Genomic DNA, 26261 nt, shown 5'->3' with positions numbered 1-26261 from the left:
GAATGGGCTTAGGAGGGAGAGATAGATCAGCCATGATTCAATGGTGGAGTAGACTGAGGGTTGCCAACTGTCCCGTATTAGCCAGGACATCCTGTATTTTGGGCTAAATTGGTTTGTCCCCTATGGGACCGCCCTTGTCCCATGTTAGGCCCAGGGGGCGCTGTAGGCCCGGACACTGTAGGCCCGGGGGGCGCTGTAGGCCCGGACACTGTAGGCCCGGGGGGCGCTGGAGACCCGGACACTGTAGGCCCGGGGGGCGCTGGAGACCCGGACACTGTAGGCCCGGGGGAGGCTGTAGGCCCGGACACTGTAGGCCAGGGGGCTGCTGTAGACCCAGACACTGTAGGCCCGGACACTGTAGGCCAGGGGGCTGCTGTAGACCCGGACACTGTAGGCTAACGGAGTATGTTCGGGGAGTGGGGCCGAGTATGTTCGCCTAACGGAGGTTGCGTGGCAACCCACCTCCCGGCCCGGGCGGCCGCCATTGGTGGAGCGGGAGCACGTGGCCGCTGGCTGGGTGAGGTCACGTGGGGCGCGGGCGTCCCGTATTTGGGAGTGAGATAGTTGGCAACCCCTAAGTAGACTTGATGGGCCGAATGGCCTAATTCTGCTCCGATCACTTATGAACGGGAATGGAAATTTTGCATTCTTGGCGTTTATTATTGGTGCGGAGTTTTATAGTGTAAACTAAAACCCTCAATTTTTCCACTTGGGAATTCACGGTTATTTTATTACACTTATCTGTTAAAACCGAAAGACCTAAATCCCAAATTTTAAATCCAACGGCAGCATTTCAAGGCTCAATGCACATGGCCTGAGGAACATACCTAGTCCGATATGGAGAATTTTGAGCAACTAATATTCTCCACATCCAGTAGCTACTCTCCATCGCAATTAATTGATAAGGTATTCCCCCCCCCCTCCCCCAAAAAACTATTTTGCATCAAAATATAGAGGTCTGCTATTTTGAAAATTCTTATCCTACCAATGTTGTCATTGCCTGTGTTATTTTTCTGAAGGCGCACATTATTGGAAGAGGTGCGTATTAGTGGAATCTACATTTGTAATGGGAGACATGTTCACAGAATTAGTCTGCCGGACCTGTTGCACAGTACCGCCCATCCAAGAGAGACCTAGTGCAGACTGGGTGATCGTTTCGCTGAACACCTCCGCTCAGACCGCCTTGGCCTACGCGATCTCCCAGTTGCCAAACACTTTAACTCCCCCCCCCCCCCATTCCCACACTGACCTTTCTGTCCTGGGCCTCCTCCACCGTCAGAGTGAGGCCCAGCTAGGGTTGCCAACTGTCCCGTATTAGCCAGGACATCCAGTATTTTGGGCTAAATTGGTTTGTCCCGTACGGGACCGCCCTTGACCCGTATTAGGCCCGGGGGGCACTGTAGGCCCGGACGCTGTAGGCCCGGACACTGTAGGCCCGGACGTTGTAGGCCCAGACACTGTAGGCCCGGACACTGTAGGCCGGGACACTGTCGGCCCGGACACTGTAGATCCGGACATTGTAGGTCCAGACAGCGTAGCTCTGGACAGTATAGGCTCGAAGGCCCGGGCGCCGCCCAACGGAGGTTACATAGCAACCCGCCTCCCGGCCCGGGCGGCCGCCATTGGTGGAGCGGGAGCACGTGGCCGCTAGCTGGGTGAGGTCACGTGGGGCGCGGGGCGGTGACGTCACCTTGTCCCTTATTTGGGAGTGAGATAGTTGGCACCCCTAGGCCCAGCGCAAATTGGAGGAACAGCACCTCAGATTTCGCTTGGGCAGCTTACACCCCAGCGGCATGAATATTGACTTCTCTAACTTCAAGTAACCCTTGCTTTCACCCTTTCTCTCTCCGCCCCACCCCCACCCGAGTCCTCAGCCAACAATGGACCATTGTGGGCTCTACCTTTCCAGAGTCGTCGGTGCCTGCTCTATTTTGTTCCGTACCTTCCCGTGCCTCTGGTGTCCCCCCTCCCTGACGATCACCTATTCCTTCTCTCCAGAGATGCTGCCTGGCCCGCTGAGTTACTCCATCTCTTTGTGTCTGGAATGGGACTGTAAGCTGCCCAAGCGAAATCTGAGGTGGTGTTCCTCCAATTTGCACTGGGCCTCACTCTGACAGTGGAGGAGGCCCGGGACAGGAAGGGCAGTGTGGGAATGGGAGGGGGAGTTGAAGTGTTTAGCCACCGGGGAGATCAGGTAGGCCAAGGCGGTCTGAGTGGAGGCGTTTGGTTCAGTTTGGTCCGGGCCTACAGTGTGCCGAGGTGCAGTGAAAAGCTTTTGGGTTTGTGCTGTGCAGTCAGCAGTGCTAACCAGTCGATCTTCCTTCCTGCAGTTCCTTCCTGCACAAGGAGTAAACAATAATCACTCACGATGGTTCGAAGGTTGTTGTCGATGGCGAGCTTCAGGCTTGTTACGTAGCAGCTTTGTAGCACCTTCTCGGGAAGCTCCTCCTTCCCCCGCACGATGGGCCCCACCGTGTGGATCACATCTGTGGAGGGAGGAAAACCAGAGACCTGTCAATATAGAAGATGGGCACAAAACGCAGGAGTAACTCAGCGGGGGACAGGCAGCATCCCTGGAGAGAAGGAATGGCCGACGTTTCCGGTCGAGACCCTTCTTCAGACTGAGAGTCGGGGAAGACACTGACATATGGAAGGGCAAGGTGTGAAAACGACAGATCAAAGCCGACGACGATCTAAAGGGCAGCACGGTGGCGCAGCGGAAGAGTTATAGATAATAGACAATAGACAATAGGTGCAGGAGGAGGCCATTTGGCCCTTCGAGCCAGCACCGCCATTCAATGTGATCATGGCTGATCATTCTCAATCAGTACCCCGTTCCTGCCTTCTCCCCATACCCCCTGACTCCGCTATCCTTAAGAGCTCTATCTAGCTCTCTCTTGAATGCATTCAGGGAATTGGCCTCCACTGCCTTCTGAGGCAGAGAATTCCACAGATTCACAACTCTCTGACTGAAAAAGTTTTTCCTCATCTCTGTTCTAAATGGCCGACCCCTTATTCTTAAACTGTGTGGCCCCTTGTTCTGAACTCCCCCAACATTGGGAACATGTTTCCTGCCTTTAACGTGTCCAACCCCTTAATAATCTTATACGTTTCGATAAGATCTCCTCTCATCCTTCTAAGTTGCTGCCTTATGACGAATGCAGCGCCGGAGACCCGGGTTCGATCCTGACTACGGGGGCTGTCTGTACGGAGTTTGCACGTTCTCCCCGTAACCTGCGTGGGTTTTCCCCGAGATCTTCGGCTTCCCCCCCACACTCCAAAGACGTGCAGGTGTGTAGGTTAATCGGCTTGGTATAAATGTAAAAATTGTCCCTAGTGGGTGTAGGATAGTGTTAGTGTGCGGGGATCGCTGGTCGGCGCGGACCCGGTGGGCCGAAAGGGCGTGTTTCCACGCTGTAACTTTAAACGAAGCTAAACTAAAAACGAAAAGTAGAATGATTCATCGTTGGCTGAAGGTGAAGGTGACAACAAGGCAGACAAACAGTAAAATGCATCAGGAGGACAGTTACCAATTGATATTCACACACACGCGCACGCACACACGCACACGCACACACAAACACGCACATGTACGCACGCACAAACACGCACGCACGCCGCACACACGCACATGTACGCACGCACACACACACACACACACAAGCACACACATACACACATACGCACCTACGCACACACACACACGCCGCACACATGCAAACTCGCACACATGCAAGAACGCACGCGCGCACACACAAACACACACACACGCACACACACACGCACGCGCGCACACACACACACACACACGCATGCACACACACACGCACGCACGCATGCACGCACGCACGCACGCACGCACGCACGCACGCACACACACACACACACACACACACAGAAAAACAACCAAACAATAATAGTGCAAAAAGACACACCAATGTCCCCAAGTCTCTGTAGTTCAGATCTTTTACAGTCACAGAGTCACAGACTGATACAGCGTGGAAACAGGCCCTTCAGCCCAACTTGCCCACAACGGCCAACATGTCCCAGCTACACTAGTCCCACCACTTGCCTGCGTTCGGCCCATATCCCTCCAAACCCGTCCTATCCATGTACCTGTCTAATTGTTTCTTAAACGTTGGGATGTACACAAAAAGCTGGTGTGATTCAGCGGGACAGGCAGCATCTCTGGAGAGAAGGAATGGGTGGCATTTCGGATCGAGACCCTTCTTCAGACTGAGAGTCGGGCGAGAGGGAAACCGGAGATACGGAAGGGTAAGGTGTGAAAACGACAGATCAACGCAGACGATGATCAAGGAAATGTAGAATGGCTCATTGTTGGCTGAGGGGAAGGCCATCGTCTGCTTTGATCTGTCGTTTTCACACCTCACCCTTCCACATCTCTAGTTTCCCTCTCCCCTGTCTCTCAGTCTGAAGGTCTCGACCCAAAACGTCACCCATTCCTTCTCTCCGGAGATGCTGCCTGTCCCGCTGAGTTACTCCAGCATTTTGTGCCTATCTTCGGTGTAAATCAGCATCTGCAGTTCCTTCCTACACATGCTTTTACTAAGAGAACTCTTCTGCTAAGAGAATGCCAAAAGAGGAAATTGGTGGGATCTGTAAAAGATTAATAATACAATCAGACAGGAAATCCAACTGTTCTTAATCTTGCCACTCAGAAATCAGACAATTAATTTTAAGCACATCTCATTTAACCTCATCTATTGCATCCGCTGCTCTAGATGTCAACCTATTTGCATCGGCGAAACCAAGCGCAGGCTCGGCGATCGCTTCGCTCAACACCTGCGCTCGGTCCGCATTAACCAAACTGATCTCCCGGTGGCCGAGCACTTCAACTCCCCCTCCCACTCCCAGTCTGACCTTTCTGTCATGGTCCTCCTCCAGTGCCATAGTGAGGCCCACCGGAAATTGGAGGAACAGCACCTCATATTTCGCCTGGGCAGCTTGCAGCCCAGTGGTATGAACATCGACTTCTCCAACTTTAGATAGTTCCTCTGTCCCTCCCGTCCCTTCCTCCTTCCCAGATCTCTCTCTATCTTAAGAGTATAAGAAAATAACTGCAGATGCTGGTACAAATCGATTTATTCACAAAATGCTGGAGTAACTCAGCAGGTCAGGCAGCATCTCGGGAGAGAAGGAATGGGTGACGTTTCGGGTCGAGACCCTTCTTCAGACTGATGTCGGGGGTGGGACAAAGGAAGGATATAGGTGGAGACAGGAAGATAGAGGGAGATCTGGGAAGGAGGAGGGGAAGGGAGGGACAGAGGAGCTATCTGAAGTTGGAGAAGTCGACGTTCATACCACCAGGCCGCAAACTGCCCAGGCGAAATATGAGGTGCTGCTCCTCCAACCTCCGGCGGGCCTCACCATGGCACTGGAGGAGGCCCATGACAGAGAGGTCAGACTGGGAATGGGAGGGGGAGTTAAAGTGCTGGGCCACCGGGAGATCAGTTGCGTTAATGCGGACCGAGCGCAGGTGTTCAGCGAAGCGATCGCCGAGCCTGCGCTTGGTTTCGCCGATATAGATAAGTTGACATCTAGAGCAGCGGATGCAATAGATGAGGTTGGAGGAGGTGCAGGTGAACCTCTGTCTCACCTGGAAAGAATGTTTGGGTCCTTTGATGGAGTTGAGGGGGGAGGTAAAGGGACAGGTGTTGCATCTCGTGCGGTTGCAAGGGAAAGTGCCCGGGGTTAGGGTGGTTTGGGTAGGAAGGGACGAGTGGACCAGGGAGTTGCGGAGGGAACGGTCTCTGCGGAACGCAGAGAGGGGAGGGGATGGGAAGATATGGCCAGTGGTGGGGTCCTGTTGTAGGTGACGGAAATGTTGGTGGATAATATGTTGGATCCGCTGGCTGGTGGGGTGGAAGGTGAGAACGAGGGGGATCCTGTCCTTGTTGCGAGTGTGGGGATGGGGAGCAAGAGCGGAGCTGCGGGATGTAGAAGAGACCCTAGTGAGAGCCTCATCTATAATGGAGGAGGGGAAGCCCCGTTTTCTGAAAAACGAGGACATCTCGGAAGCCCTAGTGTGAAACACCTCATCCCGGGCGCAGATGTGGCGTAGACGGAGGAATTGGGAGTAGGGGATAGACTTTTTGCAGGGGACCGGGTGGGAAGAAGTGTAGTCCAGATAGCTGTGCGAGTCGGTGGGCTTGTAATAAATGTCCGTCACTAGTTTTTCTCCTGTGATGGAGATGGTGAGGTCCAGAAACGGGAGGGAGATGTCAGAGATAGTCCAGGTATATTTAAGAGCAGGATGGAAATTGGAGGTGAAGTGTATAAAGTCAGTGAGTTCTGCATGGGTGTAAGAGGTAGCACCAATGCAGTCGTCGATGTAGCGGAGGTAGAGTTCGGGGATGGGGCCAGTGTACGTCTGGAACAGGGATTGTTCGACGTACCCAACAAAGAGGCAGGCGTAGCTAGGGCCCATGCGAGTGCCCATAGCCACGCCTCTGGTTTGGAGGAAGTGGGAGGAGTCAAAGGAGAAGTTGTTGAGGGTAAGAACCAGCTCTGCTAGGCGGAGGAGAGTGTTGGTCGATGGGGATTGGCTGGTTCTACGGTCGAGGAAGAAACAGAGGGCTTCGAGACCATCCTTGTGGGGGATGGAAGTGTAGAGTGACTGGACATCCATGGTGAAAATGAGGGAGTGGGGGCCTGGGAACCGGAAGTTATCCAGGAAATGGAGAGCGTGTGAGGTGTCTTGGACGTAGGTGGGGAGGGATTTGACCAGGGGGGATAGGATGGAGTCGAGGTAGGTAGAGATAAGTTCGGTCTCCACCTATATCCTTCCCTTGTCCCGCCCCCCTGACATCAGTCTGAAGAAGGGTCTCGACCCGAAACGTCACCCATTCCTTCTCTCCCGAGATGCTGCCTGACCTGCTGAGTTACTCCAGCATTTTGTGAATAAATACCTTCGATTTGTACCAGCATCTGCAGTTATTTTCTTATATAATTAATTTTAAGCTCTCTGTAGCTTTCTTTCAATAATCCCTTTCGTTCTGATGGGATCCAGCTCAGAGATATGGTTACAGGGTTTGCACCCGGGGCTAATATATTTAGTTTTAGTTTCGTTTCGTTTATTGTCACGTGTACCGAGGTACAGTGAAAAGCTTTTGTTGCGTGCTAACCGGTCAAATCTCATATTATGCTTGGGCAGCTTACAGCCCAGTGTCATCAGTTTTGATTTCTCTAACTTCAAGTAGCCCCAGCATTCCCTCTCTCTCTCTCTCTCCCTCTCTCCCCCACCCAAGTCGCACCAGCTTCTCGTTCTCACCCAACAAACAGCGATCAACGGGCCACAGTTTAAGGCCATTTAGAACTGAGATGAGGAAAAGCTTTTTCAGTTAGAGAGTTGTGAATCTGTGGAATTCTCTGCCTCGGAAGGCAGTGGAGGCCAATTCTCTGAATGCATTCAAGAGAGAGCTAGATAGAGCTCTTAAGGATAGCGGAGTCAGGGGGTATGGGGAGAAGGCAGGAACGGGGTACTGATTGAGAACGATCAGCCATGATCACATTGAATGGCGGTGCTGGCTCGAAGGGCCGAATGGCCTCCTCCTGCACCTATTGTCTATTGTCTATTGATAAGGGGGAAGTCTTTTAGGACCGAGATAAGAAAGTTTTTTTTCACACAGAGTGGTGAATCTGTGGAATTCTCTGCCACAGAAGGTAGTTGAGGCCAGTTCATTGGCTATATTTAAGAGGGAGTTAGATGTGGCCCTTGTGGCTAAAGGGATCAGGGGGTATGGAGAGAAGGCAGGTACAGGATACTGAGTTGGATGATCAGCCATGATCATATTGAATGGCGGTGCTGGCTCGAAGGGCCGAATGGCCTACTCCTGCACCTATTTTCTATGTTTCTATGTTTCTATATTTCCTTGATCATCGTTGCTTTTTTGCGTATTTTTCATTCATTGTTCTTCATCTCACTACATCACCATCTATACCTCTCGTTTCCCTTTATCCCCTAACCAGTCTGAAGAAGGGTCTTGACCCGAAAAGTCACCCGTTCCTTCTCTCCATAGATGCTGCCCGTCCCGCTGAGTGATTCCAGCCTTCCGTGTCTATCTTCAGATTAAACCAGCACCTGCAGTTGCTTGCTGCACTAAACTGAAGTCAAGAAGGGGGGGGGGGGGGGGGGTTGGGGAAATAAAAGAATAGTTGGCTTGGTGTCCATCGAGGCGCGTTACAATCTAATTTGTACGCAGCGCCTGTTGTTCTGACACGCACGCATGCTGTGTTTAGTGATCCAGGGCATTGCAATAGAGGAACGGAGGAAACAATCTCATACAGCAGGCACAGAGATAACCCCAGCACACAATATGGCAAATAGGCAGGGCCCTGTGTGTGTCTCGCAGTTTAAGATGGCCTGCGTCTGTTTGTGGGAGAGACCCTGTTGGTAGGGTTGCCAACTGTCCCGTATTAGCCGGGACATCCTGTATTTTGGGCTAAATTGCTTTGTCCCGTACAGGACCGCCCTTGTCCTGTATTGGGCCTGGGGCGGCACTGTAGGCCCGGACACTGTAGGCTCGGACAGTGTAGGCCCGGACACTGTAGGCTCGGACAGTGTAGGCCCGGACAGTGTAGGCCCGGACAGTGTAGGCCCGGACAGTGTAGGCCCGGACAGTGTAGGCCCGGACACTGTAGGCCCGGACAGTGTAGGCTCGGACAGTGTAGGCCCGGACACTGTAGGCCCGGACACTGTAGGCCCGGACACTGTAGGCCCGGACAGTGTAGGCCCGGACAGTGTAGGCCCGGACACTGTAGGCCCGGACAGTGTAGGCCCGGACAGTGTAGGCCCGGACACTGTAGGCCCGGACAGTGTAGGCCCGGACAGTGTAGGCCCGGACACTGTAGGCTCGGACAGTGTAGGCCCGGACAGTGTAGGCCCGGACAGTGTAGGCCCGGACAGTGTAGGCCCGGACAGTGTAGGCCCGGACACTGTAGGCCCGGACAGTGTAGGCCCGGACACTGTAGGCCCGGACAGTGTAGGCCCGGACAGTGTGGTAGGAAAAAAAAACTGCCAATGCTGGTTAAAATCTGTGCCTAGCTTCCGGACAGTGTAGGTGCGGTGCGGACAGTGTAGGCCCGGAGTCCACGGCGCCGCCTAACGGAGGTTGCGTAGCAACCCGCCTCCCGGGCAGACACAAAAAGCTGGAGTAACTCAGCTGGTCAGGCAGCATCTCTGGAGAGAAGGAATGGGTGATGTTTCGGGTCGAAGAAGCACGTGGCCGTTGGCTGGGTGAGGCCGTGTGGGGCGCGGGGCGGTGACGTCACCATGTCCCGTATTTGGGAGTGCGATAGTTGGCAACCCTATCTGTGTCCCTATCAGCGGCAGTTTAAGATGGCCTGTGTCTGTTTGTGGGAGAGAGACCGTGTCATACCGCGCTGTTTTAAGTATTAAAGGGGCTGGATGTCAATGAGGCTCAATCCTGACACACAGAAAGGCAGAAGATGGACACAAAACGCTGGAGAAACTCAGCAGGACCGACCAGCGATCCCCGCACATTAACACTATACTACACACACACTAGGGACAATTTGCATTTATACCAAGCCAATTAACCTGCAAAACCCGTATGTCTTTGGAGTGTGAGAGGAAGCCGAAGATCTCGGAGAAAACCCGCGCAGGTCAGGGGGAGAACGTACAAACTCCGTACAGACAAGCTCCCGTGGTCAGGATCGAACCGGAATCTCCGGCGCTGTGAGGCAGCAACTCTACCGCTGCGCCACCGTGCCGCCTTCAGGCAGCCGGCTCCCGCTACGCTCTTGCCAGCTCTGCCGACTCAAGACGGGATTAAAGGACGTTCCTTTAGCAAGGACATGGGGAGGAATTTCTTTAGTCAGAGGGTGGTGAATCTGCGGGATTCATTGCCGCAGAATGGCAGTGGTCAGCGGATATTTTTAAGGCAGGGATAGATAGATTCTTGAGTAGAGCGGGCGTCAGGAGCCACGGGGAGAAGGCAGGGGAATGGGGTTGAGAGGGAGAGATCGATCAGCCAGGATTGAATGGCGGAGTAGACTTGATGGGACGAATGGTCCAGAAACATAGAAACATTGAAAAAATAGAAAAAAACGCAGGAAAAGGCCATTCGGCCCTTCGAGCCAGCACCGCCATTCAACATGGTGGCGCGGCGGTAGAGTTGCTGCCTCACAGCGATTGCAGCGCCGGAGACTCAGGTTCGATCCTGACTACGGGCGCCGTCTGTACGGAGTTTGTACGTTCCCCCCGTGACCTGCGTGGGTTTTCTCCGAGTTCTTCGGTTTCCTCCCACACTCCAAAGACGTACAGGTTTGTCGGTTAATTGGCTGGGCAAATGTTTTTTAAAAATTGTCCCTAGTGGGTGTAAGATAGTTTTAATGTGCGGGGATCGCTGGGCGGCGCTGGGTGGGCCGAAGGGCCTGTTTCTGCGCTGTATCTCTAAATCTAAAAAAAAAATGATCACGGCTGATCATCCAAAATCAGTGCCCCGTTCCAGCTTTCTCCCCCCTCTCCCTTGATTCCGTTAGCCCCAAGAGCTAAATTCAACTCATTCTTGAAAACATCCAGCGAATCGGCCTCCACTGCCTTTCGTGGCAGAGAATTCCACAGATTCACAACTCTCTGGGTGAAAAAAGTTTGTCCTCATCTCAGCGCTAAATGGCCTACCCCTTATTCTTAAAATGTGGCCCCTGGTTCTGGGGACAATTTTAAGTTTGAACCAAGCCAATTAGCCCACAAACGTGCACGTCGTTGGAGTGTGGGAGGAAACCGAAGATCTCGAGGACAATAGACAATAGACAATATGTGCAGGAGGAGGCCATTCGGCCCTTCGAGCCAGCACCGCCATTCAATGTGATCATGGCTGATCATTCTCAATCAGTACCCCGTTCCTGCCTTCTCCCCATACCCCCTGACTCCGCTATCCTTAAGTGCTCTATCCAGCTCTCTCTTGAATGCATTCAGAGAAATGGCCTCCACTGCCTTCTGAGGCAGAGAATTCCACAGATTCACAACTCTCTGACTGAAAAGGTTTTTCCTCATCTCAGTTCTAAATGGCCTACCCCTTATTCTTAAACTATGGCCCCTTGTTCTGGACTCCCCCAACATCGGGAACATGTTTCCTGCCTCTAACGTGTCCAACCCCTTAATAATCTTATACGTTTCGATATGATCTCCTCTCATCCTTCTAAATTCCAGTGTGTACAAGCCTAGTTGCTCCAGTCTTTCAACATATGACAGTCCCGCCATTCCGGGAATTAACCTAGTAAACCCCCCCTCCCTAATTCTACTCCTGACCTTACAAACAAGTTTCCCACAACAAAGACGAGCATTAATATCCCTCTCCGGCACAAGGTTTGCATGCGGCAAACGAACTCGGTCATCCAAGGAACGCACAACACCAGCAGCCTCACAACAAAAAGGCTCCTGTGTTTAACTGTTATAATTACCGCTGAAATTCAATATGTCTATAATTACAACTGAATTTCTGTAAATGACAATTACGCATTAGAGGAACACAATGTCCACCAATTTTCGGCCATCAATTGCCTCAGTAATAAAATCTGACAAGCATCCGAGCTGAAAGATAATAAGTCTCCCTCGCTGTAAAACTGTGACAGTAATATGAGGCAGTTTAGTTGGCTGCCACTAATAAAATGCTCAGAGGCACGGCTGCCCGGTTTAATTACCTCTGGCATTATTGCGGGAAGTAGAAACCGGGCAGGAAGCAGTTTCGAGCATAGCGGGAAAAAAACCCGGTCACGTCTGGGCGTTTTATTCCCCTTTTTGCAAAATAGGTTGTTCAAGGTGAACAAAAGGTGTGTGGCCTGCTCCCGGCGATAGTGAAATCGGTTATTATTTTAGATTTATAACAGTATAACAGTATAACAAAACTTTATTGTCATTCGGTATAAATACCGAACGAAATTTCAGCAGTCACAAGACACAGCAAAAAAAGAAAAGAACACAGGACACCCGACCCCAACACAAACATCCATCACAGTGACTCCAAACACCCCCTCACTGTGATGGAGGCACTCTCTTCCCACCGCACCCACGTACAGGCAGCTCGACCCCTACCGAGGCAAACGACATGCACAGCACCCCGCAAGGGGATGGAAGGCCCCGCGGCCGAGCCGCACCGGGCACTGAAACGTCCCGCGGCCGAGCCGCGCCGGCGATGTTAAGTCCAGCGGCCGGGCCGGGCCGAGCCGCGCCGGGCGATGGAAGGCCCCGCGGGCGATGGAAGGCCCCGCGGGCGAGCTGCGCCCCGGGGAAGAGACCTAATAAAGGAAAGGTTTCCCCCGCCCCACCCCACCCCTCCACACACCCCCCCCCACAGACAGCCAAAAACAGAAACAAAAACCATCCCAACACCGACACAAACAAAAAAAAGAAAAAAAGACAAACAGACTGCCAGAGAGCCGCAGCCGTTAGGCGCAGCCAACTCCTCCCACTTCTATAAATTTAGATTTTAGATTTAGAGATACAGCGCGGAAACAGGCCCTTCGGCCCACCGAGTCCGCGCCGCCCAGCGATCCCCGCACATTAACACTATCCTACACACACTAGGGACAATTTTTACATTTACCCAGTAAGCAAAGACATTCTAGCCTTAGAGGGAGTACAGAGAAGGTTCACCAGATTGATCCCTGGGATGGCAGGACTTTCATATGAAGAAAGACTGGATAGACTCGGCTTGTACTCGCTGGAATTTAGAAGACTGAGGGGGGATCTTATTGAAACATATAAAATTCTTAAGGGGTTGGACAGGCTAGATGCGGGAAGATTGTTCCCGATGTTGGGGAAGTCCAGAACAAGGGGTCACAGCTTAGGGATAAGGGGGAAGTCTTTTAGGACCGAGATGAGAAAACATTTCTTCACACAGAGTGGTGAGTCTGTGGAATTCTCTGCCACAGAAGGTAGTTGAGGCCAGTTCATTGGCTATATTTAAGAGTGATTTAGATGTGGCCCTTGTGGCTAAAGGGATCAAGGGGTATGGAGAGAAGGCAGGTACAGGATACTGAGTTGGATGATCAGCCATGATCATATTGAATGGCGGTGCATACAGGCTCGAAGGGCCGAATGGCCTACTCGTGCACCTATTTTCTATGTTTCTATGTTTAATTAACCTACATACCTGTACGTCTTTGGAGTGTGGGAGGAAACCGAAGATCTCGGAGGAAACCCACGCAGGTCACGGGGAGAACGTACAAACTCCGTACGGAGTCAGGGTAGTCAGGATCGAACCTGAGTCTCCGGCGCTGCATTCACTGTAAGGCAGCAACTCTACCGCTGCGCCACCGTGCTGCCCGTCGCGTGTCGCTGAACACCTCCGCTCTGTCCGCCTTAACCTGCCTGATCTCCCGGTGGCTCAGCACTTCAACTCCCCCTCCCACTCCCAATCTGACCTTTCTGTCCTGGGCCTCCTCCGTTGTCAGAGTGAGGGCCCAGCGCAAATTGGAGGAACAGCACCTCGTATTTCGCTTGGGGTTAGTTTACACCCCAGCGGTATGAACATTGACTTCTCTAACTTCAGATAGCCCTTGCTTTCCCACTCTCTCCATCCCCCTCCCGCTTCCCAGTTCTCCCAGTATTCTTCCTGTCTCCGACTACATCCTATCTTTGTCCCGCCCCCTCCCCTGACATCAGTCTGAAGAAGGGTCTCGACCCGAAACGTCACCCATTCCTTCTCTCCTGAGATGCTGCCTGACCCGCTGAGTTACTCCAGCATTTTGTGTCCAGACTTGGGGTGGAGGGGGTGCTGTAGAGACCCTCGTCGATGCTGCTTAAAATTCCGCTGATTTGTCTACTTTAACTGGCGGTGTTTCCCACCGGGAGAACACCTTCCACTTCCCGCACAACGTCAGCTGAGATTAGACTGGAGCTGACCTCTTTCTCCACCCTGCCGCTGAGGGGATGCCAACTACCTCACTCCCAAATACGGGACAACAGGTGACGTCACTGCCCCCGCATCCCACGTGACCTCACCCAGCCAGCGGCCACGTGCTCCCGCTCCACCAATGGCGGCCGCCCCGGGCCGGGAGGTGGGTTGCTACGCATTCCCGGTGAGGCGAACACACTCGGCCCCGCTCCCCTCCGTTAGCCTACAGTGTCCTGGCCTGCAGCGGCCCCCGGGCCTACAGTGTCTGGGCCTACAGTGTCCGGGCCTACAGTGTCCGGGCCTACAGCGCACCCCGGGCCTAATATGGGACAAGGACGATCCCATACGGGACAAACCAATTTAGCCCAAAATACGGGATAGACAATAGACAATAGGTGCAGGAGGAGGCCATTCGGCCCTTCGAGCCAGCACCGCCATTCAATGTGATCATGGCTGATCATTCTCAATCAGTACCCCGTTCCTGCCTTCTCCCCATACCCCCTGACTCCGCTATCTTTAAGAGCTCTATCTAGCTCTCTCTTGAATGCATTCAGAGAATTGGCCTCCACTGCCTTCTGAGGCAGAGAATTCCACAGATTCACAACTCTCTGACTGAAAAGGTTTTTCCTCATCTCCGTTCTAAATGGCCTACGCCTTATTCTTAAACTGTGGCCCCTGGTTCTGGACTCCCCCAACATTGGGAACATGTTTCCTGCCTCTAACGTGTCCAACCCCTTAATAATCTTACACGTTTCAATAAGATCCCCTCTCATCCTTCTAATGAGGATGTCCCGGCTAATACGGGACAGTTGGCAACCCTAATTAGACTGGCGTAGACCTCTTGTTCCACCCTGCCACATCAACTTGCCCCCTCATTTTAGCACCAAGTGCAGATTCGGCAGGGGTTAGATAGAGCTTCCGGCTCCTTCCGCACTGTCCTGCCGCGCACTCTGAGGGCAGGAATAGTTCCGTTTTGGTTTTTATTTCGGAGGTGCAGCATGAAAACAGGCCCTTCGGCCCACTGTTTCCGCTCTGACCAGCGATCCCCGCAAACTAACGCCATTCTGCACACACTCTGGGGACAATTTACATTTACAGCAATCTGCACGTCTTTGGAGTGTGGGAGGAAGCCGAAGGGCCCGAAAATTCCCACGCAGATCACGGGGAGGAACCCACAAACTCCATACAGGCAAGCACCCGTAGTCAGGATCGAACCTGGGTCTCTGGCGCGGTGTAGGCCCGGACACTGTAGGCCCGGACACTGTAGGCCCGGACACTGTAGGCCCGGACACTGTAGGCCCGGGGGCCACTGTAGGCCCGGACACTGTAGGCCCGGGGGCCACTGTAGGCCCGGACATTGTAGGCCCGGGGGCCACTGTAGGCCTGGACACTGTAAGCCCGGACACTGTAGGCCCGGACACTGTAGGCCCGGACAGTGTGGCCCGGACAGTGTAGGCCCAGGGCTACGGAGGTAGTGTAGCAACTTGCCTCATGGCCCGGGCGGCCGCCATTGGCGGAGCGGGAGCACGTGGCCGCTGACTGGGTGAGGTCAAGTGGGGCGCGGGGGGGGGAGGGGGGGCGGTGACGTCACCTTTTGTCCCTTATTTGGGAGTGAGGAAGTTGGCAACCCTAGAGCAGGCTGCCCTGGTGTCGCCGGGCCTCCTGTTTGCGCCCTTCGCAACCCGTCGACAGATCTGCGCTCGACGTATCAGAGCGCAATCAAGAGAGTTACAGGGAACGCAGGAACGCTGAACAGCTCGGACGGGTGCAGCAGATGGTACAAACTTCCCCGTATAAATAGCACGCCGCTCCCACAGGCCCCGCGCGCCACTGTCATATTTTAACCACTGTGTACTTTAACAGCGAGCAGTGCAGAGACTCCAGCTCCTAAACTGTTACGGCCTCAGAGATGCCAATAATTAAAGGACAGTGTTTACAAGAGCGGTTTTTTTTTGGCTCAGATGGAAGACATGAATGTCAGGGAATCGTAAGATTTATTACTCCGCGCTGGCTGACGTTCCCAAGGATTAGGCTCGGAGACGGTCGTTTCTGAAGGCCCTGCTGTTGTGCTTGGCAATTAAATGAGGCGGGGGTTGGGTTTGGAGGGTGGGGGTTTACGAAAGTAGCCCAGAACGATGACAAACCGAACATAGAGAAGGCTTAACCACTCTGCTTGCTTATATTTTTCTCGAAACATCAGGTACTAACTTGAAACGGTCCCCTCTTCAAATTGAATTGAATTGAATACATGTTATTAGCGAAGTATGTACACATACAAGGAATAGAAACATAGAAACATAGAAAATAGGTGCAGGAGTAGGCCATTCGGCCCTTCGAGCCTGTACGCACCGCCATTCAATATGATCATGGCTGATCATCCAACTCAGTATCCCGTACCTGCCTTCTCTCCATACCCCCTGATCCCTTTAGCCACAAGGGCCACATCCAACTCCCTCTTAAATATAGCCTACGAACTGGCCTCAACTACCTTCTGTGGCAGAGAATTCCACAGATTCACCACTCTCTGTGTGAAAAAAAACGTTCTCATCTCAGTCGTAAAAGACTTCCCCCTTATCCTTAAACCGTGACCCCTTGTTCTGGACTTCCCCAACATCGGGAACAATCTTCCTGCATCTAGCCTGTCCAACCCCTTAAGAATTTTGTAAGTTTCTATAAGATCCCCCCTCAATCTTCTAAATTCCAGCGAGTACAAGCCGAGTCTATCCAGTCTTTCTTCATATGAAAGTCCTGCCATCCCAGGGATCAATCTGGTGAACCTTCTCTGTACTCCCTCTATGGCAAGAATGTCTTTCCTCAGATTAGGAGACCAAAACTGTACGCAATACTCCAGGTGTGGTCTCACCAATGCCCTGTACAAATGTGCCTCGGTGCTCCGCTCGCAAGTAGCGACACGAACCTACGAACAATTAAGAATGAAACATTATGGTTTAAACATGTGAAGAATGAAATGAAATACCAGAGCAAAAGGAGGCTACAGACTTTTAGTTGTGCAGGAAAATAACTGCAGATGCTGGTAAAAATCGAAGGTATCACAAGATGCTGGAGTAACTCAGCGGGTCAGGCAGCGTCTCTGGAGAGAAGGAATGGGTGACGTTTCGGTTCGAGACCCAAACGTCACCCATTCCTTCTCTCCAGAGATGTTGCCTGACCCGCTGAGTCGCTCCAGCCTTGTGTCTTACCTTGGTTTAAACCAGCATCGAGAATCCATCAATCTCCACCTTAAAAATATCCATCGTCCTGGCCTCCACAGCTGTCTGTGGCAACGAATCCCACAGATTCACCACCCTCTGACAAAAGACATTCCTCCTCATCCCCTTTTTAAAGGAACGTCCTTTAATTCTGAGGCTGTGCCCTCTGGTCCTAGACTCTCCCACTAGTGGAAACATCCTCTCCACATCCACTCTATCCAGGCCTTTCACTATTCTATACGTTTCAATGAGGTCCCCCCCTCATCCTTCTTAAACTCCAGCGCGCACAGGACCAGTGCCGACAAATGCTCGTCATAGGTTAGCCCACTCATCCACGGGATCGTTCTCGGAAACCTCCTCTGCGACGGCTCTCCTGGGGAAAACCCACGCAGGTCACGGGGAGAACGCACAGACAAGCACCCACGGTCAGCAGCGTTGTAGGGCCTCTATGGGCGGTCACGGTGGCGCAGCGATAGAGTTGCCACCTCACAGCGAAAGCAGCGCCGGAGGACCCGGGTTCGATCCCGACCTCGGGTGCTGTCTTGTCGGAGTTTGCACGTTCTCCCAAGAGGATAGCAAGAGGATTTGAGTATAGGAGCAGGGAGGTTCTGCTGCAGTTGTACAGGGCCTTGGTGAGACCGCACCTGGAGTATTGCGTACAGTTTTGGTCTCCTAATCTGAGGAAAGACATTCTAGCCTTAGAGGGAGTACAGAGAAGGTTCACCAGATTGATCCCTGGGATGGCAGGCCTTTCATATGAAGAAAGACTGGATAGACTCGGCTTGTACTCACTGGAATTTAGAAGATTGAGGGGGGATCTTATAGAAACATATAAAATTCTTAAGGGGTTGGAGAGGCTAGATGCGGGAAGATTATTCCCGATGTTGGGGAAGTCCAGAACCAGGGTTCACAGCTTAAGGATAAGGGGGGACGTCTTTTAGGACCGAGATGAGAAAACATTTCTTCACACAGAGAGTGGTGAATCTGTGGAATTCTCTGCCACAGAAGGTAGTTGAGGCCAGTTCATTGGCTATATTTAAGAGGGAGCTGGATGTGGCCCTTGTGGCTAAAGGGATCAGGGGGTATGGAGAGTAGGCAGGTACGGGATACTGAGTTGGATGATCAGCCATGATCATATTGAATGGCGGTGCTGGCTCGAAGGGCCGAATGGCCTTCTCCTGCACCTATTTTCTATGTTTCTCCCCCGTGACCTGCGTGGGTTTTCTCCAAGATCTTCAGTTTCCTCCCAGACTCCAAAGACGTGCGGGTGTGTAGGTTAATAGGCTTGGTGGATGTTAAAACTGTCCCGAGTGTGCGTAGGGTAGTGTTGATGTGCGGGGATTCCCGGTCGGCATGGGCCCTGTTTCCACGCTGTATCTCTAAACTAAACTAAAGATTCTGCAAAGAGAATTAAAACGAAAAGATTATTCGAACAGATGAAACAAAATCCCAGCTCCCTCCTGAAATCGGTAATGGGCTGGAACAGGCGAGGTTTATTTCCTTTGCTGCAAGAGGGGGTGATTTCGAGGAGTCCCCATAGTGCAGTTGCCTCGTTGCTAATCGGGCTAAATACATAGACACCAAGCGACCCGAAGCTCTGTTTGATTCACTCTATTTTAAGAGCCGAAGTGCAGGAGCAGATTAATGAATTGCAGAGAAGAGGGAAGGCATCAGTGTGAGATGACCTATGTCTTATTGCCATTGCTTAATTCACCACGAAGGCAACTGTTCTGAGCGCGTCGGTTTCTGAAGGGAAGATTTCAGCGGATAAAAAAAACGTGCTAGCAGTACCATCCGTAGGAAAGAACTGCAGGCGGCCAGGGTGGAGTTGCGGCCTTTACAGCGAACGCAGCGCCGGAGACCCGGGTTCGATCCAGACCACGGGCGCTTGTCCGTACGGAGTTTGTACGTTCTCCCCGTGACCCGCGTGGGTTTTCTCCGAGATCTTCAATTTCCTCCCACACTCCAAAGATTTGTAGGTTACTTGGCTTGGTATAGATGTAAGTTGTTCCTGGTTGTGTTAGCGTGTGGTCGGCTCGGACTGGGTGGGCCGAAGGGCCTATTTCCGCGCAGTGTCTCTGAAGTGCGGCACGGTGGCGCAGCGGTAGAGTTAACATAGAAACATAGAAAATAGGTGCAGGAGTAGGCCTTTCGGCCCTTCGAGCCTGCACCGCCATTCAATATGATCATGGCTGATCAACTGTTGCTGCCTAACCGCGAATGCAGCGCCGGAGACCCGGCTTCCGTCCCGACCACGGGCGCTTGTCCGTACGGAGTTTGTACGTTCTCCCCGTGACCCGCGTGGGTTTTCTCCGACACCTTCGGTTTCCTCCCACGCTCTAAAGGCGTAGATTAATTGGTGTAAATTGTTCCCAGTGTGCGTAGGATAGTGTTGGTGTGCGGGATTGTTGGTCGGAACGGGCTCGATGGGCCGAAGGGGCCTGTCTCCACGCTGTATCTCCACTGTTTGTACGTTCTCCCGGTGAGTCTTTATGTTGAAAGACTGGAGCGACTAGGCTTGTATACACTGGAATTTAGAAGGATGAGAGGGGATCTTATCGAAACGTATAAAATTATTAAGGGGTTGGACACGTTAGAGGAAGGAAACATGTCTCCAGTCTACCGCCGCGCCACCGTGCTAGTTTTCAACTTCCAGAGCTAACACTCCTAGTGCAGCACTGAGGAAGCATTGCCCTTTAGATGAGAGGCCATAAACCACCTGGAAATATTCCCAGAAGGGCAGAGTTCTCCTTTAGTTCAACGCCAACCGCCGATGAACTTTTAAGATGTTCACACGCAAAGCTGGAGTAACTCAGCGGGACGGGCAGCATCTCTGGAGGGAAGGCATGGGTGACGTTTTGGGTCGAGGTGCTGCCTGTCCCGCTGAGTTACTCCAGGTTTTTGTGCCTCTCTTCGGTTTAAACCAGCATCTGCAGTTCCTTCCGACACATTTACGATGTTTAGCTTAGTTCGGAGATACAGCGTGGAAGGAGGCCCTTCGGCCCATCGAGTCCGCGCCGACCAGCGATCCCCGCACACGGACACTATCCCACACGCACACACTGGGGACAATGTTACGTTTGAACCAAGTCAATTAGCCCACAAATGTGTACGTCGTTGGAGTGTGGGAGGAAACCGAAGATCTCGGGGACAATAGACAATAGGTGCAGGAGGAGGCCATTCGACCCTTCCAGCTAGCACCGCCATTCAATGTGATCATGGCTGATCATTTTCAATCAGTACCCCGTTCCTGCCTTCTCCCCATACCCCCTGACTCCGCTATCCTTAAGAGCTCTATCCAGCTCTCTCTTGAATGCATTCAGAGAATTGGCCTCCACTGCCTTCTGAGGCAGAGAATTCCACAGATTCACAACTCTCTGACTGAAAAGGTTTTTCCTCATCTCAGTTCTATATGGCCTACCCCTTATTCTTAAACTGTGTGGCCCCTGGTTCTGGACTCCCCCAACATTGGGAACATGTTTCCTGCCTCTAACGTGTCCAACCCCTTAATAATCTTATACGTTTCGATAAGATCTCCTCTCATCATTCTAAAAGGACCCACGCAGGTCACGGGGGAGAACGCGCAAACTCCGTACAGACAAGCGCCCGTAGTCGGGATCGAACCCGGGTCTCTGGCGCTGTAAACGGGACGAGGCAGCAACTCTACCGCTGCGCCACCGTGACCGCCCGTGGATGAACGAGCGATCGCTCGTTGTGCGCGCGTTTTTCTGCTTTACGTTCAGCCCGGTCAACCCCCACATTCGCAGGCAATGCAGGATGCATTGTGGAATTCTCGGCCTCAGAAGGCGGTGGAGGCCAATTCTCTGAATGCATTCAAGAGAGAGCTAGATAGAGCTCTTAAGGATAGCGGAGTCAGGGGGTACGGGGAGAAGGCAGGAACGGGGTACTGATTGAGAATGATCAGCCATGATCACATTGAATGGCGGTGCTGGCTTGAAGGGCTGAATGGCCTCCTCCTGCACCTATTGTCCATTGTCTATCGTCAAACGGCGACAAAAATAAAATTCTAGATTAGCATCTGAGCATAACGAGACCCGAAGACTCTCACATCTCCTTCTCAGCGGCAGCAGATCAACACATTTTTTAAAGTAAGCCGATTATTATTAATAGGGATATATGTTCGGAAGCCACAGAGACACTGAATAATTGTACGAAGGCAGTTGGGCTGCATGCAGATTGCACTGTTCACAAAATGCTGGAGTAACTCAGCAGGTCAGGCAGCATCTCGGGAGAGAAGGAATGGGTGACGTTTCGGGTCGAGACCCTTCTTCAGACTGATGTCAGGGGGGGCGGGACAAAGGAAGGATATAGGTGGAGACAGGAAGATAGAGGGAGATCTGGGAAGGAGGAGGGGAAGAGAGGGACAGAGGAACTATCTAAAGTTGGAGAAGTCAATGTTCATACCACTGGGCTGCAAGCTGCCCAGGCGAAATATGAGATGCTGTTCCTCCAATTTCCGGTGGGCCTCACTATGGCACTGGAGGAGGCCCATGACAGAAAGGTCAGACTGGGAGTGGGAGGGGGAGTTGAAGTGCTCGGCCACCGGGAGATCAGTTTGGCCAACGCGGACCGAGCGCAGGTGTTGAGCGAAGCGATCGCCGAGCCTGCGTTTGGTTTCGCCGATGTAAATAAGTTGACACCTAGAGCAGCGGATGCAATAGATGAGGTTGGAGGAGGTGCAGGTGAACCTTTGTCTCACCTGGAAAGACTGTTTGGGTCCTTGTGGTACAAATCGATGTATTCACAAAATGCTGGAGTAACTCAGCAGGTCAGTAACCCAGCATCTGCAGTTATTTTCTTATGCAGATTGCACTGTCTGGTGCAGCATTTAGTTCCGTTAACTTAGTTAAGTTTATTGTCACGTGCTCCAAGATACAGTGAAAAGCTTTTTGTTGCGTGATATCCAGTTAGCGGAAAGACAACACACGATTACAATCAATCCATTTACCGGCAGGCACAAAATGCTGGAGTGACCCAGCGGGTCGGGCATCTCGGGAGAGAAGGAATGGGGTTGTACGTTCGGGAGAGAAGGAATGTACGTTCTCCCCGTGACCCGCGTGGGTTTTCCCCGAGATCTCCGGTTTCCTCCCACACTCCAAGGACGTGCAGGTTTGTAGGTTAATTGGCTTGGTAAATGTAAAAAGTGTCCCTAGTGTGTGTAGGATAGTGTTAGCGTGCGGGGATCGCTGGTCGGCGTGGATTCGGTGGGCCGAAAGGGCCTGTTTCCGCGCTGTATCTCTAAACTAAACTAGACTAAACAAGAGGAGTTGAGTATAGGAGCAAAGAGGTCCTTCTACAGTTGTACCGGGCCCTGGTGAGACCGCACCTGGAGTACTGTGTGCAGTTTTGGTCTCCAAATTTGAGGAAGGATATTCTTGCTATGGAGGGCGTGCAGCGTAGTTTCACTAGGTTAATTCCCGGAATGGCGGGACTGTCGTATGTTGAAAGGCTGGAGCGATTGGGCTTGTATACACTGGAATTTAGAAGGATGAGGGGGGATCTTATTGAAACATATAAGATAATTAGGGGATTGGACACATTAGAGGCAGGAAACATGTTCCCAATGTTGGGGGAGTCCAGAACAAGGGGCCACAGTTTAAGAATAAGGGGTAGGCCATTTAGAACGGAGATGAGGAAGAACTTTTTCAGTCAGAGAGTGGTGAAGGTGTGGAATTCTCTGCCTCAGAAGGCAGTGGAGGCCAGTTCGTTGGATGCTTTCAAGAGAGAGCTGGATAGAGCTCTTAAGGATAGCGGAGTGAGGGGGTATGGGGAGAGGGCAGGAACGGGGTACTGATTGAGAGTGATCAGCCATGATCGCATTGAATGGCGGTGCTGGCTCGAAGGGCTGAATGGCCTACTCCTGCACCTATTGTCTAATGTCTATTGTCTATTGTCTATTGTCTATTGTCTATTGTAAACTAATCTTAAAGTATCAACCGTACTGCGTAGTCTCAAGAGTCAGGGGAGATGTGGAAGAGATATCTCTCATTTTCACACCTTACCCTTCCTTATCTCTGTGTCTCCCTCCCCCCCTGACTCTCAGTCTGAAGAAGGGTCTCTCCCGAGATGCTGCCCGACCCGCTGAATCACTCCAGCATTTTGTGTCCACCTTCGATTTCAACCAGCATCTGCAGTTTTTTTTCCCCAATCCATTTACAGTGCACAGATACATGAATAACGTTTAGTGCAAAGATAAGTAAAGTCCGATCAAATGATTGTCCGATAGTAGTTGAGGACCGCTCTCTGGTTGCGGTAGGATGGTTCAGTTGCCCGATAACGGCTGGGAAGAAACCGTCCCTGAATCTGCAAAATCGGGCCGATTTACAATGACACCAAGCCAATTTACCTACAAACTTGCACGTCTTTAGAGTGAGGGATGGATCCGGAGCACCCGGAGAAAACCCACGCGGGTCACGGGGAGAACGTACAAACTCCGTACAGACAAGCACCCGTAGTCGGGATGGAACCCGGGTCTCTGGCGCTGTAAGCGCCGTAGTACAGAGCCTGTCCCACTTAGGCGATTTTTTAGGAGACTGCCGGCGACTGCCATAGTCATAGCAGGTCACGAAAAACTGGCCACTGGACTCCCCTCCCCCCCCACGACAATGTCTACGGCAAGCTACAACAACCTCCCACCCAGTCGACGTCAAGCTACGGCAAGCTACCGACAACCGGCGACCCAATCGTCGGGCGTAGGACGTCCTCCTACGACCGCACCTACGACAACCTACGACCGCACAGGCAACGAGCTACGACAACCGAAGGCAACCAACGTCCATTTCGCAACAAGCTACAACAAGCTACGAACCTGAAGACTGAAGACATTGAGGAAGGATATTCTTGCTATTGAGGGCGTGCAGCGTAGATTCACCAGGTTAATTCCAGGAATGGCGGGACTGTCATATGTTGAAAGACTGGAGCGACTAGGCTTGTATACACTGGAATTTAGAAGGATGAGAGGGGATCTTATCGAAACGTATAAGATTATTAAGGGGTTGGACACATTAGAGGCAGGAAACATGTTCCCAATGTTGGGGGAGTCCAGAACAAGGGGCCACACAATTTAAGAATAAGGGGTCGGCCATTTAGAACTGAGATGAGGAAAAACCTTTTCAGTCAGAGAGTTGTGAATCTGTGGAATTCTCTGCCTCAGAAGGCATGGAGGCCGATTCTCTGAATGCATTCAAGAGAGAGCTGGATAGAGCTCTTAAGGATAGCGGAGTCAGGGGGTATGGGGGAGAAGGCAGGAACGGGGTACTGATTGAGAATGATCCGCCATGATCACATTGAATGGCGGTGCTGGCTCGATGGGCCGAATGGCCTCCTCCTGCACCTATTGTCTATTGTCTAACAAGACTACTGAAGGCAATTCACGTCATTTTGGCCTCCGGTTTCGACGCCGGTACCTGTCGCTGGTTGACGTAGGTAGTCGCCAATGGAGTTGACCGAAGTCAGCACCGGTGGCAACCTACGTCACCTGGCGACGACCTACAGCAGAGCCTACGCCAGGAGACGTCAAGCCAAGCTCGTTGGCGTCAAACCCACCGTCGGCAAATTTTTTTGCAACATTCTGAAAATCCAGAAAGACGCTACATAGAAACGTAGAAACATAGAAAATAGGTGCAGGAGTAGGCCATTCGGCCCTTCGGCCCTTCGAGCCTGTACGCACCGCCATTCAATATGATCATGGCTGATCATCCAACTCAGTATCCCATACCTGCCTTCTTTCCATACCCCCTGATCACAAGGGCCACATCTAACTCCCTCTTAAATATAGCCAATGAACTGGCCTCTACTACCTTCTGTGGCAGAGAATTCCACAGATTCACCACTCTCTGCGTGAAAAAAAACGTTCTCATCTCGGTCCTAAAAGACTTCCCTCTTATCCTTAAACTGTGACCCCTTGTTCTGGACTTCCCCAACATCGGGAACAATCTTCCTGCATCTAGCCTGTCCAACCCCTTAAGAATTTTGTAAGTTTCTATAAGATCCCCCCTCAATCTTCTAAATTCCAGCGAGTCCAAGCCGAGTCTATCCAGTCTTTCTTCATATGAAAGTCCTGCCATCCCAGGAATCAATCTGGTGAACCTTCTCTGTACTCCCTCTATGGCAAGAATGTCTTTCCTCAGATTAGGAGACCAAAACTGTACGCAATACTCCAGGTGCGGTCTCACCAATGCCCTGTACAACTGCAGCAGAACCTCCCTGCTCCTATACTCAAATCCCCTCGCTATGAATGCAAACATACCATTCGCTTTCTTCACTGCCTGCTGCACCTGCATGCCTAGGACCCTTTGGAGACGACTCGCGACCGTACAGGCCACACCCTGGCGACTAGGCCTCGTCGCCTGTAGTCGTCTAAACAATCGCCTAAGTGGGACAGCGGTTTAAGGCAGCAACTCTACCGCTGCGCCACCGTGCCGCTCCAGATTAGGCTTCAAATAGTTACACACTACTGGGTTATCTGATTAGATTTATTAGATTCTGATCTCCAACTCATTCCTGCATGGTTCATTTTGCATTCACAAAATGCTGGAGTAACTCAGCAGGTCAGGCAGCATCTCAGGAGAGAAGGAATGGGTGACGTTTCGGGTCGAGACCCTTCTTCAGACTGCTATTGAGGGCGTGCAGCGTAGGTTGCTATTGAGGGCGTGCAGCGTAGGTTTACTAGGTTAATTCCCGGAATGGCGGGACTGTCATATATTGAAAGACTGGAGCGACTAGGCTTGTATACACTGGAATTTAGAAGGATGAGAGGGGATCTTATCGAAACGCATAAGATTATTAAGGGGTTGGACACGTTAGAGGCAGGAAACATGTTCCCAATGTTGGGGGAGTCCAGAACCAGGGGCCACACAGTTTAAGAATAAGGGGTCGGCCATTTAGAACTGAGATAAGGAAAAACCTTTTCAATCAGAGAGTTGTGAATCTGTGGAATTCTCTGCCTCAGAGGGCAGTGGAGGCCAATTCTCTGAATACATTCAAGAGAGAGCTAGATAGAGCTCTTAAGGATAGCGGAGTCAGGGGGTATGGGGAGAAGGCAGGAACGGGGCACTGATTGAGAATGATCAGCCATGATCACATTGAATGGCGGTGCTGGCTCGAAGGGCCGAATGGCCTCCTCCTGCTCCTATTGTCTATTGTCTATTGT

General features: G+C 52.0%; 1 protein-coding gene across 1 annotated transcript in view; it reads right to left on the bottom strand.

Moving 5' to 3' along the window:
• LOC144609245 (ADP-ribose glycohydrolase MACROD1-like) overlaps positions 1 to 26261 on the bottom strand; it is a 794541-nt gene that overhangs the window by 57127 nt on the left and 711153 nt on the right. The window contains exon 6 of the mRNA XM_078427668.1: positions 2368 to 2486. Coding sequence (XP_078283794.1) covers positions 2368 to 2486 — 119 coding nt within the window. The remainder of the gene's footprint in view (positions 1 to 2367; positions 2487 to 26261) is intronic.

The sequence above is a fragment of the Rhinoraja longicauda genome, chromosome 34, assembly GCF_053455715.1.
Source record: "Rhinoraja longicauda isolate Sanriku21f chromosome 34, sRhiLon1.1, whole genome shotgun sequence".
NCBI classification, from domain to species: Eukaryota; Metazoa; Chordata; class Chondrichthyes; order Rajiformes; family Arhynchobatidae; genus Rhinoraja; species Rhinoraja longicauda.
Note: the sequence above shows the minus strand (reverse complement) of the source record. Positions and strands in the feature narration are given on the sequence as shown.